Genomic DNA, 20,051 nt, shown 5'->3' with positions numbered 1-20,051 from the left:
TACAGAGGACGTCCTCTCGCCCTTCTCAATATTCCTGTCATGCGCATTACGCCATGCAATCTGACCACTCACTGCCGTCATGGACAAGCGAATCTCCGGCAGGACGATGGAACATAGCCGGCGATCGCGATATTCCGAATAGACAAAGTTATACTCTCGAAGAAGTCAAAAACAAAATGGATAATTAAATGGGTTACTGCCAAGATTTTTGAACAGCCTGAATACGAAAAGGCATTCGAAGAAGGAATTGCAAGTCAACAGTTTTATGGTGGAAGGAAGTTTGTGTAGTTGCGTAGCTGGGGAACATAATAGGAAACCGGGGAGGGACTGCGGGAAGCGACCCAAAGCGGAGGACAAAACAACATATAAAACCGCAACAGAATAGCCGCCATGGAGGACTTTGGGTCGGCACTGGAGAAGAATGTGGCCGACCTGACGGTCATGGACGTGTATGACATAGCGGCCGTGGTGGGCCAGGAGTTCGAGCGGATCATTGACCAGTATGGCTGCGAGGCTCTGTCCAGACTGATGCCCAAAGTGGTTCGTGTACTGGAGATACTGGAAGTGATGGTGAGCCGCAACAGCATCAGTCCAGAGACCGAGGAACTCCGTCTGGAGCTGGACAAACTTCGCCTAGAACGGATGGATCGCATGGAGAAGGAGAAAAAGCACAAAAAGGTATTCATTGGGCAATGTTTTTGATGGGTCAAATCAGTGTTTATATGTGGCTGTAGGTTGACATGCAGTGCAGACGTATGAATCTCACTTTGCTATGGAAATACACATCCATGATTTGTATTTAGTGCTTGATATACATTCAAATTAGTTGTAGACACCGATCAGAGAATATGTCAACATTGTCGCGTGGGTTAATCCCGAAGAGTCGACTCGCCGCCAAGTAGTTGATGACATCAAATTGGTTTTGATCCTCACCATCCCCACGTCAGATCCGAAGACCTGAAGAGTGTGTGAGATTTTCCGATGGCATTCCTATGAAATCAGAATGGCACAGGTTCTCGTGACAGTCTAGGTCTGACATCTGTGTGTGTGTGTGTGTGTGTGTGTGTGTGTGTGTGTGTGTGTGTGTGTGTGTGTGTGTGTGTGTGTGTGTGTGTGTGTGTGTGTGTGTGTGTGTGTGTGTGTTTGTGTGTGTGTGTGTGTGTGTGTGTGTGTGTGTGTGTGTGTGTGTGTGTGTGTGTGTGTGTGTGTGTGTGTCTTGTGACTTGCAGAGATAAGGATTTTTGAAGAGGTAGAAATATTTGTTATGACACACTGTATGCAATGTAACTGACAGGGTGGGGAGAAATTTGGTTTGACTCCCAGACTATAGGATCTGGGTTTGAGCACCAATGTCTGCAGCCCACCAGTGGCCTCCATGAGCAAGACACGCTAACCCCTACCTGCCCCTTAATTACTTCTATCATATAAAGGAATTATAACAGATTCATTCACTGTAATGACTAAAATAGTACTAAATACTATAGTAATGAATGAAGACAACTTGGATTATGACATGAAGCAAATAAGGAGACAATAACTTTCTTCAACTTTCTTTACACTTTATTTACTCTAAGGAAAGATGTTTTCTGCTGATTTGCTTGAGGGCTGAGGTTCAAGCTCCACACATTAAAAGAGTGTGTGTGTGTGCGTTTTGGTGCACGTGTGTACCACTACTAGGAGCTGGAGCTGGTGGAGGATGTGTGGAGAGGAGAGGCCCAGGACCTCCTCACCCAGATAGCCCAGCTACAGGAGGAGAACCAGTCCCTCCTCAGCAACCGGTCCATCAAAGACCCCCTGAGCGAGGAGGACTTGCAGAGACATGAAGGTGAGGAAGAACCGCTCTCCCATGTGTAGCGGATCATGGCGACCATCTTGAATGCCACACATTAATGAAGGTTTTAAACCGTCTATGAGCTAGATTCAAACCTTTTGGGGTCTGCTTTCAGCAACCTTAAAAGGATAAATTGTTTTTCTCTATGATTTTGTATGCTGCACAGTGTTCAATCTGGTTATGGCTCATAAAAGGCTATGGTCATATTCCCAGTACAGTTTTTTTATTTACACACAATAAGGTGGTAAATACTGAACAATACTGCTTGTATTTAGTGAATCAGCAGTTTTTAGAGGCAATGTGACGTGATCAAGGTCTAGGCATCCTTACCGTGTTATGCTCCAGAAAACAACTCTATTCACCTAACCGACTTGTTTTAGTGTGTGCATCTAAAGTTTAGATGCACATTCAGATTCATTCAGAGTGTTTAGAACACTCTGAATCACAATGATTGGGGTTTAATGTCTAAGAAGTCTGTCGCTATCAATCAATCTATCTATCTATATATCAGTTTGTCTATCTATCTGTCTCTCTGTCTGTCTATCTATTTATCTATTTATCTGTATGTCTATCAGTCAGTGACGTTCTCTTGTTAACACGCACATACAAAGGCAAACAAAGCAGGCCTTCTCTGGTGCTGGCTGGTCTCTCTATCGCCCTGATAGATGCTCTGTGGCATGATGACACAGAGGGACCACAGTCTCTCTCCTTTAATCTCTGTCTCTCTCCCCCCGCCCACACACAAACACACACAACATGGACACACTGTCGTCTGTAGCCGCAGTGCACCTGCCGGATGGATGTGTTTCCAACCTTCAGAGTGTATCTTAGTCCTTTAAAATGAGGAGAGCAGGTGAATATAAAGTGGGGAACTGAGAAGGCAGAAAGAGTCAGTTTAGACGCTTTGATTCTGTGCTGTCTTTACACAGAGTAGGCCCTCCCTCTGTTGTGACCCTGGCAGTGAATCATGGTTTATTTTAGTCTGATGTTTCTGTATGAGCCTGGGTGCGATGGATGAGTGTGTGTTTGTTTTAGAAACCAAGGATGAATGACTCAAATACATGCCGGGGTAATTTTTGCATTTCCTATTTAGTCGTTTTGAGGAAGCTTGAATACGATACAACTTACTTACTTACTTACTTAATTACATTATTCACTTATATTCACTTTAGTAAAGAGCAGGAAGCAGTAAGGGCATATGGCTCTAGGATGCCGATGGGTGGGCTGTGGGGAATTGAACGAACAACATTTAGAGTCAGAGTCTAAACACCCTAGGATCAGTATGCATATTTTAAATATTTTCAAGGCCCGCTATTGGGGACGAAAATCATTATTAATAATACAACAAAGTTTCATTAATAGACAATAACAGCCTAACAACACAACTGTGATATACTGTGTAAACATCAAGCCGATGATAAGTTAAAGATGAGCTTGTTCATCGTCTGCTAACAGTCTGTCTAAGTCTCCGCGGGCCATTACCGGGCAGCGGCTCGGTGGTTGAGGAGCCCTGCCCTCAACACTAGCTCCTCGCCCCTCCCCCCTTAGTGTTGTATCATACTATTTAACGCTTTTAAGCAGAATAAGCAGATAATAAAGATCACAAATCTTTACAAAGCGGTCCCAAAAAGAACAAATGTCCTCTTTCACGACTTCCCCTTGTGGCTGCCTGGTGACCCTGAGGTCCACCTGACCCCTCCCCCCTCTTCCTCGGTGGTGTGCAGGTATGACGGAGCGGGAGAGGCAGGTGATGAAGAAGCTGAAGGAGGTGGTGGACAAGCAGCGGGACGAGATCCGCGCCAAGGACCGCGAGCTGACCCTGAAGAACGAGGACGTGGAAGCGGTGAGAGCCTGTTAACGCTCTGTCACCAATCCGTACATAGATATATCCAGAATGATATTATCCACAGTCTCAGATAGTGACTTAATTCACATTTTCACTTTGGTTCAAAATGAGATTTCCCGCCTTTTTGATCACCTGACACTTCCAAGGTCCGCAAACTCCTTGGAAAAGTCTTTAATTTGTCAACAGTGATGACAAATGAATCACTGTTAATTTTTAACAATGATAAAGACAGCAGTGGAAAATGCAGGTTTAAATCCAATAAAAAATGTAATGAAAACCATTATTTGATCACTCGACATAAGATAAAGTAGGATCAAACTTATGTAATCATCATCATCCATCTCATACGCCGTCGTATCCTCCTCCTCCGCCTCTCTCTCTCTGCTGACATCCGCCCTTCCTCTTCCTCACGCCCTCAGCTCCAGCAGCAGCAGAACCGGCTGATGAAGATCAACCACGACCTGCGCCACAAGATCTCCGTGGTGGAGGCCCAGGGGAAGGCGCTCATCGAGCAGAAGGTGGAGCTGGAGGCCGGCGCACAGGCGCGGGGACAGGAAGTGGGCGCGCTGCGACAGGAAGTGACACGTTTGAGGGAGCGACTGCAAGGGGTTGCCCCCGGCGCCGAGGCAGAGGAGGAGAGGCCGCCTCTCTCGCCAACGCAGGTAAACAAAACTGGGGGGGGCGGGGGGGGGGGGGCAACGCACACTGGTGTCCCCTCTGGTGGGAGGGAGTTCTGTTTAATCCCACGCGTTGGGTTGCTTCTGTGAATCCGTGTTTAATGATGCGATAGAAAGAGGGATTTTATTATTGGATCCTTATAATGTAGTTATTATTTATACATGTGGTTGCAAAGGAACTTTCAGCAGACTAATTAATTAGTTGTTAATTTTGTTTCAGCAGACAATTATGAATTATATTAATGGAAAAGGTTATACCGGTTACAATGTGCCGATCTTTGTGCCGACTTCTTCTGTGTATTTTATTTTCTTCTGTAAGGGTTTTTCTGTATCTGTGAACTTTGACGGCTATTTCTGTTACTGATGCTAGTGTATCGACTCTGGACATAGCCTAGAGTCTGGTCGCATGGGGTCCTGTTGGAATTTCACCCCGATAATACAATCCCTGGCCCCCCAAACAACCCGATCGCTACCGTGCTTTCAGACACGAGGAATGAGGAGGCAAAGAGAACTAGTGGTTCCCATTTTTCTTACACCTCTTTCTTACACCATATTCCCCCATTTCTAACATGTTCTGTATAAATCCCACGTGGGAACCTCTCTCCTTTCCCACGGACGTCTCCCTAGTTCCCAGGGCCAGCTCCACGCTAGCCCTCATGGGGCAGAACGCTGCGTTTCCAGCTTCTTAGTTCCACCTCCTCACCACTCACGCTGTGTACCTTGTGCTCTCCACTAGCGCGCGGCTAACCCTGCTGCGCTGAGCCGGGCTGAAGCTCTGGCCTTGTTACACCCACCCAGAGACGAAGACCCCCAGACCCCCATGATGGCGGTGGTGGGGGGGTACCCGCCCTCCCCTCAAACCCTCTGTGTCTCCCTGAGCCCCGGGAGTCAGGAGGGAGGCGAGGAGGAGGGCGGGGAGGAGGAGGAAGAGGCGGTGTTGCTCTGGGTAAAGCTGCCGTGTCCGTGGCAGGACGGGGGGGGCGTGTGGTGTGGGACAGTGGGGGTTTGGTGTGAAGAGTGCCGTGGTCTGGCTAACCCTCTGGTCTTGATGTGTGTGGTGATATGGCATGACATGGTGTGGCAGGGTGGTTGAGTCGTGGTACGGGTGTTTGTCTGGGGGTTTGAACCCCCCTAATGTCTGCAGCCTACCTGTCACTCTGTATTAAACCATTTGGTCAATTACTAATCTTGAGTCCAGCAGTGAGCATGTATAGCAGAGCTTTCTGAGGGAGACGGCACAGAGCCTGGGCCGGAAATCAGGACAGCAAGGGGCGGAGTTACGGCTTATTCCCTGTTTTGTTACAATATAGTCCATCAAAGAAAACAAAATGGTGCGAATAGGTGAAGCTTTCATAAGGGGGTTTTTATTTCGGTTTCTATGGTGCCGGTCTATATGGTGTGTGACACTTTCTGAAAGTGTTCTAGTGCTGGCAGAGCTTGAGTTCTCCAATTGTTCAATTTACAGACCCCGCCTCCAGGAACACCCTGCCCTTCAAAAAGCTTTGTTTTGAATCTGGTTTGTTTTTTTTGTCTACTTAACAATAAGGCCTGCGATTAGTTTCGTAGGCAGCATGGGTGTGTTTGTGAGGACTAACCTGGCTGTGGTTTGTTTTTCGCTTCGCCAACTGGGTCAAAGGTGGGTCAAGCTTCACCCATGGAAAGGCACTTCTATATATAGGGCCTTTTACAGAGGGTTGGCCTTTTAACAGCATGGGACTTTATGTCTGATCCCGGACTGTGCGTGTGGCACTGTAGATGAATGTATCGCATAGAATATATAATTGTTATGACTGTGGTAGCTATTTTTGTGCAGTATCGTATAACAATTATGGTTGTTTGTGGCATTTTTTTTGAATGGTCTACTCGGGTAGGTGCTTCATAAGAGTGCACAGCCTTAGACCTTTACAGTGGATTGGATTTGTGCTATGAAATGGATAAACACAGTCAAATTCAATTTGTGCAGTGAATTAGATTTGTGAAGCAGATGTGTACACAAAAAATAGGTCAGAAGTTGAACAGTGAAATCACATTTGTTCCGCAAATTTGATTCCTAGCGTGAATACGATTGTACAACTGAATTTTTTAGGTAAATTCTTGCTGTCAGTAGAATTACGGTCAGTAGAGACACGTTTAGGGTGCACTTCGTTGGTATTTGGAAAGGGACCCCCAAGTCTGACCCGAAGTTCACCCGTTTACCACCAGGAGGCGATGTACCATGAGGACATGCCTGCTGTGTTCGAATATTTCACAAAGGTATCCTCTCTCTCTGCCCCTTCCATCCTTCCTCTCCTTCCTTCCCTCCTCTCCGTCTGACCACCTGGCCTTCCTCTGCTTCTACCCTTCTTTATATCCGTTCTTTATTTCCATCCTATCCTTCCGTCCATCCGTCACACCTTCCATGCATCCATGCTTCTGTCATCCTCCTTTCCTCCCTTCTCCTCCCTTTACACCTTCCTCCCTCCACCCTCCTTGCATGCGTCCATCCACCCCTCCCTCCCCTGCTTCCTTCCTTCCCTCCATGTTGTTCTGTGTCCCCGCAGGAGGCTCAGGGCGAGGAGGAGGCGGCGGGCCTGGACCAGAAGGACCCCAACCGGCCGCGCTTCACCCTGCAGGAGCTCCGGGACGTCCTCCACGAGAGGAACGAGCTCAAGGCCAAGGTGTTCCTGCTGCAGGAGGAGCTCGCTTACTACAAGAGGTAGGACCCCGATGGAGCCCACAGGAATCTGGATTACCCTAGTATTAATGTTAATCCCATAGGGGCGATGGTTCACCAAAGCACTACAAAAAACGAAAACATTGAAACATAAAAACGCATAGACGGAGAAAACATTGAATAAATGTATAACCGACAAATAGGTCAAACAGAATGAAACTTCAAGAGATCCTCCGACATATATTTAGCCTGTTTGCCAGGTTGTTAGATGCCAAACTGATGGTGAGTTCAGAAGTGACGCCAGGTGACGGTGTTGTCTCTCTTTGCAGCGAAGAGGCTGATGATGAGGTCATGACCTCGTCCCCCTCCCCTTCTCCTGAGCCCCGAGGTCGCGGCCGCTCCACCCCTCAGCCGGAGTCGGGAATCAAACGCCTGTATGTTCTACCTGTGGACACACACACACACACACACACACACACACACACGCAAACATGCAGACCAACACACGCACGCAGGCGCACACGCATGCAGGCACACACACACACACACACACACACACACACACACACACACACACACACACACACACACACACATGCATGCACACAAATGCACACACACACCCTAATATCTGGAGTCACACTAATATTGTGTGATCCTTATTATTTGTATAAGAATAAGAATACAAGAATATAAAAGTATTTAAAAATGTACGGCCTTAGATAAATCTTTATATACTTGTGCATATATTATGTACACTATATTAAGGGTCTTGGTTATTTAGGATAATTTCTTTTCATTCTTCAGTGAAAAAGCACATTTATACAGTATATTATTAGATTTTATTATTACAAGTTTCGTAAACTAACGGTAACATACTGACCGTGTGGTGTTTTTGATATGTTATTCCCATTAATCCCCAGATGTTCCCCAGAGCCTCAAAACACTGCATGCTATGGCTTATTAACCAGGGCTGACATAACCATTCATTATAAAGATCAGTTTTGGCTTTGGTATTCATCGCACAAATACATAACTACATTATAGACAAAACATTATACTAGTTGATGGGTTAATGAAGAAAGGCACTTGATTGGAAATTTAAAAGGAGGATCGTTGAAAATCTAGCGTTGGCAGTAACTTGGAGCATGGTTTTAGCGTGGGGCATGCGGACAAAAATCCTTCTTAACCACCCGTGGAGCTTCTGAAAGCTGCAAGCCTTTCACAGACTGTCTCTTCACCTACTTCGAATTTGTTTTATAAGCGGTTATCGTTGGCACCAAAACCCATGACTATGTGCAGAACCAACCGCGTATGATCGACCTGTCATTCCTTCAGTGTGTGTATATGTAGAAAATGTATGCACGGGTATGTTGTAAGAGATGCCCCTTCAACCAGTTTGGCCTGCCAGTATCTCTGTAATTTCCCAAGTTGTAGTTTTAGGAAGTAGCATCTTCATTATCAACATTTATTTTAAGAACAGAAGTGGAAATAAGGAAGACAGAACTTCATGGTTTATTGTGCTTTAGAAGGAGTGTGAGTGTCGTGAGAGGAGCAGTCGACTTCAGTCTTTCTATCTTTGTTCCGGCTCCTCATCCACTCTGTGTCTCCTCCTGTGTTTTCCCTATTCCTCATTTCTCTTTGTGTCTTTTTGCCCTTACCTCTATGTGTCTCGTAACAGGATCTTCACCGCTATTATGCCGATGGTGGCGGCGGGTTTAATCCCGGACGATCCCACTTTACAGCCAATCAGACGCCTCATGTCACTTGTACGACCATGCCCATTGGTTGGCCTTCATGTCTCTAGATTTTCTCCACTAATGACCTGCGTTGCGGCATGCTTGTCTGTCCTGGGCCTAGACTACTTCTCACTTTCTCTTCCCTTGTATTCTGATTGGCTAATCGTTGGGGACTTTTACAATCAAGCAAGAGGAATTGGCCAATCAGAATACACGTGAATGCCTTTCCTGTCCTGTCCACTCTGTGTCCCTAACTGATATAATTAACTTCCCTCTTACGTAGACCTCTTGCTCTGAGCTTACTGAGAATAATACACTAAAATTAGCGATGAATGATTCTAATAAGTAGTCAATATCTCTGTTGTTTTCTAAGAAAACGCAGGATTAATACTTATTGCCATAATCTTAAAATAACTGATATTACATAACATAAAACATTTAAAAGATCACAATTTCATAACAAATTGATCAACAGACTTAAATCATGTCAGTCATTTCAGTTTATCTTTGTGTAATTACCTCTTCTTCCTCCCTCTCTACAGGTTTAGCTTCTTCTCGCGCGACAAGCAGCGCCGTGGCAGCCATTTTGACGGTGATGGCGGCGTCACAGTCGGGGTCGGGCCTTGGGGTGGGCCAGGAGACACATACACAGAGCAGGCCCAGGAGGCTCTGCAGCACATATAGTCCCATCTGAAGACCCCACGGGCCTTATTCACCTTTAGCAGCCAGCTGCGCTCTAACCGCTAGCATTGACTGCGCGTTCAGTTCCCCAGAAGAAGGCTTCATGGGAAAGCTCCCCCTAAAACAAAAAGGACTTCCTGTCATCACTAAAAGGCATTGCTGTGTTCTGCTTGCGACTAGATGATAGATGGAATTGCTGGATGGTTGGAGGGATGGGGATGACACACAGATCAGCAAAGAAGGAGCTTTTTCAGGGTCATTTTGAGAATGTGATCAAACGTGTGGAACTGAGAGAATTAATATAAGAAGACATGTACGCATGTACGCACAATAAGATTCCTTAAATCCGAAGGAGGGAGTTGAGCCTTAACAGACTCAACAGATGAGAGTTTGTGAGCACTAAATTGGGGGAAACAAGCATGTTGCGGAACCCAGAACTTATTTATTTTTGTCTCAACATTTACCAGCCGAGAATAATTCCATCATTAGCTTTGATTGTGATAGTCATAGTCATTTGCGATGCTACACTGTGCCATTACAAAGCCACAGGCATGTGCTGTTGCTCTGATTATTTAAAGCAATAGTTTTAATGATCTCCCAATTATATTATTCACACAAAACTGGATATTACAATATTCTGTCCGATGACTGGAACACATTTTCTTTTATAACAGCAATTAGTAATTTTGTAATAAAAATAAAAAAAAGTTTACATTATCATGTCAATGAAGACTAACACTATTTAAAACTGACTAATATACGAACTCATATACAAAATTATCCCATGTACATTTCTTCCCACCCTGACAATTAATGAAGTGAATTTTTTTTTTTTACGTCAACACTTGTTTCTTATAAGCATATTTTACATTAACATTTTCATATGACAGAGGACTATGGTTTCCTATATATTTATTTTAAAGTGAGTTTTTAGGGTTAGTTTAGGCAACTCCCTCCTCACCAGCAACTTAGTTGGCCCGCCGTTTGTAAGAACATGAACATGATCATATTGAAAGAATCACACTTTAATCAGAAAAGGCTGTGTTCAAAACGTTGCAAATTAGCCTAGCCGCTACATTTGGACATTTTGACGTGGTTTAAAAACAATTTCCCAGTAAGTAGTCACGCCCATAATAATAAAGTGAGGTTTAGTTTTGACATTGGCGTAAAAAGTCCTTCACCCATTGTTTCAATCGATGAGCTAAAAAATATCATCTTATGTACTATAGAAACGGAACTAGTGAAACCATTATGGGAATTGTTTCTGAATGCATACTGAAGCTGAATGGAAATGTGAGAATATCTCCCGATGGTTACTTAGGCTGCCCAGTTGAATATGTATATGCAATAAAATAAGTATATTTAATTGTGTCATTAATTCATTGGTATTATGCGATAATGTTGACGATTCTGAGCTCCCAAATTTGTTATGTGAATCAGTGATATATGTTAAATCAGTGATAAAGGGTTCAAATGCTCCATACTTCAATGTTTAATTCATAAACTTACATATAAAATCATCTTGCAATATTTTTAAAGGGCCACAAAAATGTTTCAACTATTTCGGCTGTCCTATAGTTAAATACGCCTTCCACCTCATCAACGTGAATTAGACATACATCTTGTGTTTGGCATAAAACATGTTTATTTAGATTCATTTTAACACTACAACAGCCAACATTTTATCCCCCCCCCCTCCCGTAACAGAGATCCACTTCAGTTTTATTGCATATTATACACAAGTTAAAAGGATTAAAATGGTAACAGTGTGTTTTAAGATGAGAGAAAATATATTATGTGTAAAAAAAAACACCCTAATTAGATAGTTAGGTAGGGATAGTAGAGAAGTAATTACATTTTGTGTTCTAAAAAAATAATTAAGTCGGTATATATATTGTAATACGAGTATTCCTGGAGTCTTTTAACATGAAATGGCTTGGATTTGACCAAAATGTAAATGTTCCTGAATATGGCAATTTGTAGCACGTTTCCTTTGAGATAATCAAAACCTCATTTTGCCCCATGCAAACACTTGTGACATTTATAACAAAATAATATTAACCAAATTGTTTTATCATCAACTGACTCCAACAGATGAAATTAGGATTTTTTTGGACATCAATTCAAATTCTCGCCTATAAATCGAAATAGTGTCCAATGCAAAGCATTTCATAATGCTGTTTAAGATGGCATGGACCTCTGACGTCAAACACACATTAGCGATCTGAGTCTACCGTGGAGTGTACAGACGTGTACTGCTGGGGAGGTGAAATGTGTGTGTCTGCTACTTCAGAACCTACTCCCACCTCTGAGACGGATATGTGTCTATTATTAAAATATAAAACAACAAGAAAGGTTTCAATGCAAATTCAAAAAAATGTACAGTTGGAAGTAGGAGGACGAACAAACCGTTGGTTTTGTGGGCGTCGATATTGCTTGAGAATACAATTATGCGCATGAGTGTAAAGTGATAAATTAAAATCATTAGTACAAAACAAATCACCAACCGATCAAAGTAATGGAGTTTGTACCAAATAATACAATTAAGCCTTATTCAGTCACAATCGAGATTGTAGTTTTTTTTATACAAACAAGCGAAGGAATAAAAGCCTTTACAGAGAGGGGCTCTATAATCATTGTCATCATGATTAAGTGCATAATTTATGCCTAACAAAAGAAATGTGTGATTTGAATAAATATATATTTTTATCTTCTAAAAGTAATAATGACCTTCTGTCTTGTCCACCATTAAGTAGTGAACATTTGACAGTGTTGTCGTATATATACGTACATATATTTGTTAATATCTAAAAGAAAAACAGTTACACTATACAGTTACTCAAAGTGACAGTCCCACTGGCTGAAAACAGACTGGAATTGCACTTTTCATTATTTTCTTTCATTAAAAGCTTTATGGCGGAGTAAATATAAACTTAAGTAAGAGAAAGGGGGATAGAAAATGCTAAACAAGAAGTACCTGGCTGTCCGCATGCTCTGGGATCACTGGATATAGAGTCGTAATACAAACTGTACAAAATTAAAGCGCGGCAAAAAAAACTAGCATCTATCATACAGAAAATAAAATACAAAGTGAAAGGTTGTAGAAAGCAGATGTACCTCATTAAACTTCAGCAAGTCTCCCACCCCCTCCCTCAGAGACTATCACCAACCCCCAAACTCCTCACAAAAGGTACTAATTATTCTCTACTAAGGCATTTGAATGGTCGCTAACGCAGAATACCAATGTTCGATTTTTTCCCTTTTAACGGATCACCTCCATGCGTTTCCCCTCGCTCCCTACCCCGCCGGTCAGTACTTGAGCCAGGGGTGGGCGGCGATGGACTCCTTGCTGCGGTCGCCGTAGTCGTAGAGCAGCTCCTCGCCGTCGTCGATGTCCCGCGACGCCACCAGGATGAGGTGGGGCACGCCGTTGATGTCGTGCAGTTTGGTCTGGCAGTTCCCCGTCTTGCTGTGGTTCAGCAGCCGGCCCATCCGCCCCGTCTCCTTAGTGGCGTCCACACTGAGGGGAAAGAAATTAAAGGAACTTCAATGACATGGTGTAAACCCTTATCATTAATAGGATTATTATAAAATAAGCGAAAAAATAATAATTAGAAATATTTTCTTATTTATTTTATTTGATGACAATGTTACTTTGTGAAGCACTTTGAATCTGTCTCGCGTATGAAAAGTGCTACGTAAATTAAGTTGCCTTGCCGTTATTATAAGTACATTTGGAATTTAGCTATACAAAACTCAATCAATATAATATTGATGGTAGGGAACTTCAGGAGCATCTTTTAGTCATGCGATTTATCACCTCTGAAACTGCCAATTTCAGTGTGTGGGGGATCTCTCTTAAGGCGGTCTGTAAACACTGGAAAAGCCATCGGATATGAAATAATGCTCACGTCCCGATGATGACGACGCTCATGAAGGCAAAGTGTTGCCCTCTGACAGTACGTCATTTAAACCCAAAGAGGAGTGCCGGGCTAATTTAAATACTTTCTTGGGTATTGTCGCGGAAACTTGTCCATTTGTGCAACTCACTGTGTGTAGTATCACATCATTGTTTGGTGTTATAGCAGCAAGCCAAAAGTGCTCTTTTGGTAGAATGTAAGCTATAATTTGAGTGTACTCTGTTCCAAAGCCATCCGTCCACTCCAGTGAAATGCGCTTTGAAATGATCTGTTCTGTTGGCCCGCGGCTCTGCCTCTGCACGAGACGATTACGATTTTAGACATCTCAGCAGCTCTTCCCCTATTGGTTAATGGAATCCATCTTCCCAGGCAGGGACATTCGCACACAAAGCGTTATCACGTATCCACCAAGGGTTCTTAATGCAACACTTCTCAATGGAGTAGAGAAGTAGAGAAGGGTTGAGCAGACAGAGAGACAAGGGGAGTTTCTTTTGGGTTGTTTTCGGCTATCTCTTTCTTCTCAAACCTTAACTCCAGCCCCTTGAAGCTGGTACAAAAATAGAAATAAACCATTGTGGTGTAGAGCATTTTTGTGTTTTTATTTAGATCCCCGTTAGCTTTTGCAAAGCAGCAGCCGTCCTTCCTGGGGTCGATCATATTTCAGCGTGACCAATACAATGTAGAAACCAGTTACCAGTAAGTCTTGTCGAGGTACTGGAAGTAGTACATGTAGCAGCCGGTGGCGGGGTTCTGGGCATACTCGGCCTCCCTCCTCTTGGCGTCGGGGATCAGCAGCAGGTCTCCGTGGTACTCCACCACGTACTCCCCCTTCTGGAAGCCCCGCGTGGAGAACACCCCCCGGCCCTTCTCCTCGATCTGCTGCACCTGGGGACCCGGGACACACAACACAGGTCAACATGGAGCACAGTGAAGCACAACACAATACAGGTCCATACGGAGCACAGTGTACACCATGACGCACAACACAACACAGGTCAACATGGAGCACCGTGAAGCACAACACAATACAGGTCCATACGGAGCACAGTGTACACCATGACGCACAACACAACACAGGTCAACATGGAGCACAGTGTAGCACAACACAATACAGGTCCATACAGACACCATGATGCACAACACAACACAGGTCAACATGGAGCACCGTGAAGCACAACACAATACAGGTCCATACGGAGCACAGTGTACACCATGACGCACAACACAACACAGGTCAACATGGAGCACAGTGTAGCACAACACAATACAGGTCCATACGGAGCACCATGATGCACAACACAACACAGGTCAACATGGAGCACCGTGACGCACAACACAACAACAAAATTGTTCTCATTTAACTCTTCTTGTATTAGTGGTAGTCTATAGTTATAAAGACAGTACATTTCAACCAGTTACTACCATTTCGTCACTTAAATTTTGCTTTTATCCAAAGCGAATTACATTAAATTGAGATATATGGCATTAAGGAGCAGGTGGGTCTCGCTCATGGATGCCTGGTCTTTGGCGGTTGGGAATTTTACTTGGAGCCCTTTGGCTGGGGGTCAACCGCCTTTAACACCAACACACCTCCCACTATACACGATAGACTTTCAGTCAAAGATAATATAAAATGCATACAACGTGAAAGAATAACAGGAAACAGAGAATCTGAAACAGCCCTTCCTCTCGCGGGTTAACAGGGCATCATGCTAACATTTTTCAGAGGAGATTCCCAGACAACAGGGCTGAATGTTGGTCAGTCACGCTTCCAAATAAATAGTCCCAACATCCAAGGGAGCAATACAATGTATTCCAATAGCAAGATATTGGATAATTTATGTTGTGTGTCACCCTAAAAACAAAAACAACATACCTCCATTCCTTCTTCGATACCGTTTGTGATGAGGTCATCGATGTGCCTCTTCTCCTCAAACTGCCCATGACATGAGACGCACCATTAAAAACAGGTTACAACAAAACAGATTACTTTCAATCTATGCACACACACACACAGCTTGATGTCAAGACACGCACACGCATGTGCACATACAGAAAGCCACAATCTGTAATTACAACCTATAATCACAAACACGAGCTCAAAAGTAGAACAGGCACAATGTAGATGGATACTAAATATGTTCATATTTCATATATGAACATAAGACTATATTCAACTCTTCTCACCTTGAGCTCTGCTTTGCTCTTCCGTGAGCTGCGTCTGATGGGGAAGTAGTCAGTGACCCTCCTGTTCTGGGAGTTCCTATCCGCTCTGTTATAAGAAAGAGGATCCAATAAGTCATTATTACACACTATTGTTTCTATTGTTCCAGTCCCTGATCACCCAAACAGGGAAATGTGTTAATTAAATTCAAAGTTCAAATTGGCAGATGTTATATGTCATCCATTAATAAATATTTTTTTCTTTCAATCAAACTGCTATATTTGCTCATGAGAGCAGATTGACAGATTTTAGTGGGCGTGGCGGTAATATGATACGAGCAGTTTGATTGACATCTACCTGGTCCAACCGGGTCTAACCGTTGGGCAGGCGAGTGTCAGAAGTGGGCCGCCTATTAACGGCACGTCCAAGCGTTTCTGAATGTGACTGAACAACCAGGAAGAAGATAGTAAACCCTTTGTTAAATTCGTCCGACACTGTTTGTCTCAGGCGTCACTAACACATATTACGGTTCTGCTACTTTCCTGTACCAGAGCACGGGTATAACACTTATATTCACTCGTTAAGTCTACCACCTGTGACCTGGTACATATAAAAAAGCTAATCTATATAGTGGTACGAGGGACACTGTGCTCATCCTACGATGATGACTCAGTAAAAAGGGGTCCATTAAGCCAGCCGTTTAGAAGGCATAGTGTGCACAGGGTGTGGACTGGGATAACGACGCCTCGGAACAAGAGGATTGACTTTAACCACTGGATGCCAACTCCCGCTAAGACAAACATCAATTGAATCAAGTTACAGGTTTGGGTGAACAAGGACTTAAGCATACCGTTATAGTGTACGTGTATGTATACCGTTATAGTGTGTTTTACCCAGAGAAGACGCAGCCTCCCCGTGTACATTAGTACACGGGGGATTAGCATTAGTATGGTATTTATTTTCAGGCTGACCGATATGGCGACAACATTGACGTTTCGCAGCAATGGGCCGAAGCAATCAATCAGTCAATGCGGCCTCTACTTAATATATTCTTAGGGTTATGACCTCCGGAAGTCCTGTCAATCAGATTCTGTCGCTGCTTTTAAATCTCTCCTCAAACCTGATTTGTTCACATTGTCTAATCAACTGCTGCACTGCTTTATCTGCACTTCCTACTGTGGTTCAGAGTTTCCTGCAGTTTATTGAATCTTTCACGTTCACTTTTTGAAACATGAAAGGCGCCCAGAAATAGAAAATACTATGATTATTAGGTTTATTATTATTAATAAAGTAAGACTTATTGTATTAATCCCTGACAAGAATTTAGGGTATCTCAGCAAAAAGTATAGGACAGTAAGAAGACTGAAAAATGATCATGAATGACCAAATAACATTGATTAACATTAAAATAATTAACTTACATTCTGAGTGTGGCCTTCTTCCCCCTGGCCTTGTGCCGGGCCGCTCTCCTCTGCCGGATGGCGTGGTTAGTGTTGGTGGTGGTAGTGATGGAGAGGGTGGAGGTGTTGCTGTGGAGGGGCATGTGGGAGATACTATAGCCCAGGGGAAGTGATCTCTCCGTGGGGGCACCGGCGTGGAGGCAGGGGGTCTGCTGGTGGTGCTGGTACTGGTGCTGTTGGTGCAGAGCCGGCTCCTCCGGCCAGCGCGGGGAACACTGGCTGCTCTTCTTCTCGGAGAAGCCGTCATAACTCTTCAAGCTCGTGGACGTGAGTCTCCTTCCTGGTGTGATTGAACAGAGATTCAGAGTTGAGTGGTGGAAGTGTTTAAAGTTAGAGGTGCCGTGTGTAGGATTAAGGGGCATCTGAAGGGGAGGTATCAATATCAGCCCCCTCACTTCTCCCTTCCTAATGACGTAGGAGAACTACGGTGGCCTGTACTGGCCTGAAAGGTGCCAAAGATGTCATGTTATGTCATTGTCTATGACGGCATTGAGTAACCAAGTGATCGCTATTAATAACGCATCCTCTCTAGAGCCGTTTGTCCTTTCAGGGCTACTGTAGAAAAATGGTGGTGTAACATGGCAGGCTCCGTGCAAGAGGTCTTTGTAGACATAGAGGGCTCATTCTAAGGTAACAAAAACAAAAATGACTAACTACTTTTACCTATTTTCACGGGATTATACACTAAAAAAAAACATACCATGAATATTACATTCCATTTCTGGCAAGTCTGTTTCTCAAGACTGCCACTAAATTTTACGCACTTCACCTTGAAGGAGTTTAAAGGTTTAACACAAATAAAGAGAAAAGCATTGGTTGATAAGGTGTTGCGAAGGTGTGCTTAAATAATGCAGTTTATGAAACATGAAACCTCAGGGAACTATGTGTCGTGCCCACTATGCATGATTGTAAGTAAATAGATAGGATATTCTGGTTCCTCTACGTGAACAGATGACCACTGCTCAGTTATATACACAGAATACATCCACAAATATGATGTTCTATTCTGTTTAAAATACCACTCTTTCCTCTGGTTATCTTGAATCTGAATAATGTTGACAGAGAGGTCTCCAAAGTTGCATTTTGCAATCTTTTTAAATATTTCTGAATATTTCATGCTTTAGTTTTTTAAGAGTAAGAACTCGACTTTAACAACGTTGCATTGTAGTAAATCCAAACAATGACCCTCAACAAAACTATCAATCAGTTACGGAAGAGAACTAGACCATATCTCACCATACCACTCACCATCCTCGTCCTTATGTCCAGGAGACCTGGAGTTGTTACAGCTTAACAGCGTGATGGAATGACTGTTACACAAGATGTCCTGCAAAAAAAAGTGAGCAGAAACAAGTCCATGTTTCATGGCTTTTGTACGTTTTCCAAATTCACCAAGCACGCACGATACAACATTTCACGTCAGTAACATTGTCAAGGTACATTGTTCTATACAAATGTAAAGTGTAGCCTATTGATCAGCTATTGTTGTAATGACATGAAAAATAATGAAAAGAAAAATAATCACATCAACATCAATTACAGGTGAGTGGGCAAGAACAATCACTCTATCCAACAAATTACAATATCCCAGCCTATTATGACCTCTTCTTTACCCGACAAACGAGTGTTCATATATATATATATATATATATATATATATATATATATATATATATATATATATATATACATACATATATATATATATCAGTATATTGCCCTAAATAATAATAAATATATAAAATCCCTAAAAGAATAGAAGCAAGCAACGATAACAGCTCGAATAGAAGGTAGAGGTGTTTACTGTCGAGTTATAAACACGTGATAGACCACGAAAGACCACTGTAGGTTTCTGGTTTAATCCGACCATCTTCTTAACGTGCTTATTACAAAGAGTTAATCGGCCTTCGACCTCAAATAAAGTTGATGTTGTTATAAACTTCGAGCATAGTGACATCCCAGACTGGTAAACTTGTGTATGGGCGGGGTTGGGGACATCTTGCTCCAACACACCCATAATGTCTGCTATCGTTACTATTAAAGGCCTCCCGTCTGGTCGTCGTTTTCTCATGAAACCCCGATGGGGTTCCGTATCGTTCCACCAGCAATTCATAATAAACATCTTATGCCATATCGCGATCGTGCCTATATCAATAATTGGGATGATAGCGCTAGTTCGACTGTCCCATTCAATTGTGCATGGTTCGGTGGAGCCTGGCAGTCACATGCAGGCCAGCCGAAAACACGTTCCATAATATTCTAATCATCCCGTTAATGATTGACACAGAGAGGCACGCCGCGACCCCCTCGTCCACAGATTTCTATTTTTCATATAAATATAAATATACTTTTGTTTAATGCTGCGATCCAGTATATTAACTTACCCCGTTCATCTCCGAATTGTTTTTGTTGTCCTGGTAGTATTTTGTACTTTCTCGGATCTGTATTCCTGCCGCGAGTGAAGTGATTGATTTCGTGATCGACTTGTCTCATCCGTCACATATGTATTGCATATCCGCTAATCCGGTGTAAAGCATTCTCAGAAGATTCCCTCAATGTGGTCAATTTCTGTTTTAAAAGTCCTGATCCGAATGAGCCTCCATACTCCTCCGCCATGTTACATACAATAGGGGGCGGATTTCTCCCTCTATTGGTGGCGGCTTAGCCAAAGTAGCAGTGTTGGCCTGAAACTAATCTGGAATACATGAATCAGACATTAAATAAATATACCCCGAAATTTAAAAAGATACATTTTTAGTTAGGATAGGTTGATGGGAGTAATGTGGCTTTCCTAGAAATGCAAACCGAAGATTTGATGACGTCAGGTTTCATAACTTCATCATCCCAACAACTTCCAACTGCTCGTTGATGACACGGTTCCCATGTTATTGTGTTTTTTTCGCATAACGAACCTTAAATATACATAACGCAAAAAATACATGTTACATAATTTACAAGTATTTATAAATAAATCTACGACAGAACAGACGTTTGAATACATTAATATAATGTGCATTGCAAATTGCGTGGCATGATAATAATTCCACTGCATTAAGACGTTTATGATTTTACACCAAAAT

General features: G+C 43.0%; 2 protein-coding genes across 5 annotated transcripts; one reads left to right on the top strand and one right to left on the bottom strand.

Annotated features, from left to right (window-relative positions):
- The first annotated feature begins 40 nt into the window (after positions 1-40).
- Positions 41-10,793, top strand: rilpl1 (Rab interacting lysosomal protein-like 1). 3 transcript variants are annotated; one of them, XM_030342529.1, is made up of 8 exons: positions 46-678; positions 1,678-1,825; positions 3,556-3,674; positions 4,097-4,339; positions 6,557-6,607; positions 6,895-7,049; positions 7,337-7,441; positions 9,289-10,793. In XM_030342529.1, exons 1-8 carry the CDS (start codon positions 391-393, stop codon positions 9,428-9,430), a joined length of 1,251 nt encoding a protein of 416 aa, XP_030198389.1. In that variant the 5' UTR covers positions 46-390; the 3' UTR covers positions 9,431-10,793. The 3 variants fall into 3 exon arrangements, with proteins under 3 accessions (XP_030198392.1, XP_030198389.1, XP_030198391.1); XM_030342531.1 differs by lacking the exon at positions 6,557-6,607 and having other exon boundaries at positions 48-678; XM_030342532.1 differs by lacking the exons at positions 6,557-6,607; positions 6,895-7,049; positions 7,337-7,441; positions 9,289-10,793 and adding an exon at positions 5,091-6,550 and having other exon boundaries at positions 41-678.
- A 256-nt stretch (positions 10,794-11,049) lies between these two features.
- kmt5aa (lysine methyltransferase 5Aa) lies at positions 11,050-19,785 on the bottom strand. 2 transcript variants are annotated; one of them, XM_030342533.1, is made up of 7 exons: positions 19,356-19,785; positions 18,208-18,298; positions 16,933-17,251; positions 15,535-15,619; positions 15,224-15,283; positions 14,042-14,232; positions 11,050-12,947 (listed from the first exon to the last, which is right to left on the bottom strand). In XM_030342533.1, exons 1-7 carry the CDS (start codon positions 19,362-19,364, stop codon positions 12,737-12,739), a joined length of 966 nt encoding a protein of 321 aa, XP_030198393.1. In that variant the 5' UTR covers positions 19,365-19,785; the 3' UTR covers positions 11,050-12,736. The 2 variants fall into 2 exon arrangements, with proteins under 2 accessions (XP_030198393.1, XP_030198394.1); XM_030342534.1 differs by having other exon boundaries at positions 18,220-18,298; positions 19,356-19,782.
- Between the last annotated feature and the right edge of the window lie 266 nt (positions 19,786-20,051).

Source organism: Gadus morhua, chromosome 19, assembly GCF_902167405.1.
Source record: "Gadus morhua chromosome 19, gadMor3.0, whole genome shotgun sequence".
Classification (NCBI taxonomy): domain Eukaryota; kingdom Metazoa; phylum Chordata; class Actinopteri; order Gadiformes; family Gadidae; genus Gadus; species Gadus morhua.
Note: the sequence above shows the minus strand (reverse complement) of the source record. Positions and strands in the feature narration are given on the sequence as shown.

Bases quoted from the DNA above. Each gene is read 5' to 3' on its own strand.
- rilpl1 (XM_030342529.1), top strand. From the start codon at position 391: ATGGAGGACTTTGGGTCGGCACTGGAGAAGAATGTGGCCGACCTGACG. The intron at 4,340-6,556 runs GTAAACAAAACT...GTTTACCACCAG, and splicing joins CGCCTCTCTCGCCAACGCAG to GAGGCGATGTACCATGAGGA. The intron at 7,442-9,288 runs GTATGTTCTACC...CCCTCTCTACAG, and splicing joins GAGTCGGGAATCAAACGCCT to GTTTAGCTTCTTCTCGCGCG.
- kmt5aa (XM_030342533.1), bottom strand. The intron at 17,252-18,207 runs GTGAGATATGGT...CAATCACACCAG, and splicing joins CGAGGATGGTGAGTGGTATG to GAAGGAGACTCACGTCCACG. The intron at 14,233-15,223 runs GTATGTTGTTTT...CCGGGTCCCCAG, and splicing joins GTATCGAAGAAGGAATGGAG to GTGCAGCAGATCGAGGAGAA.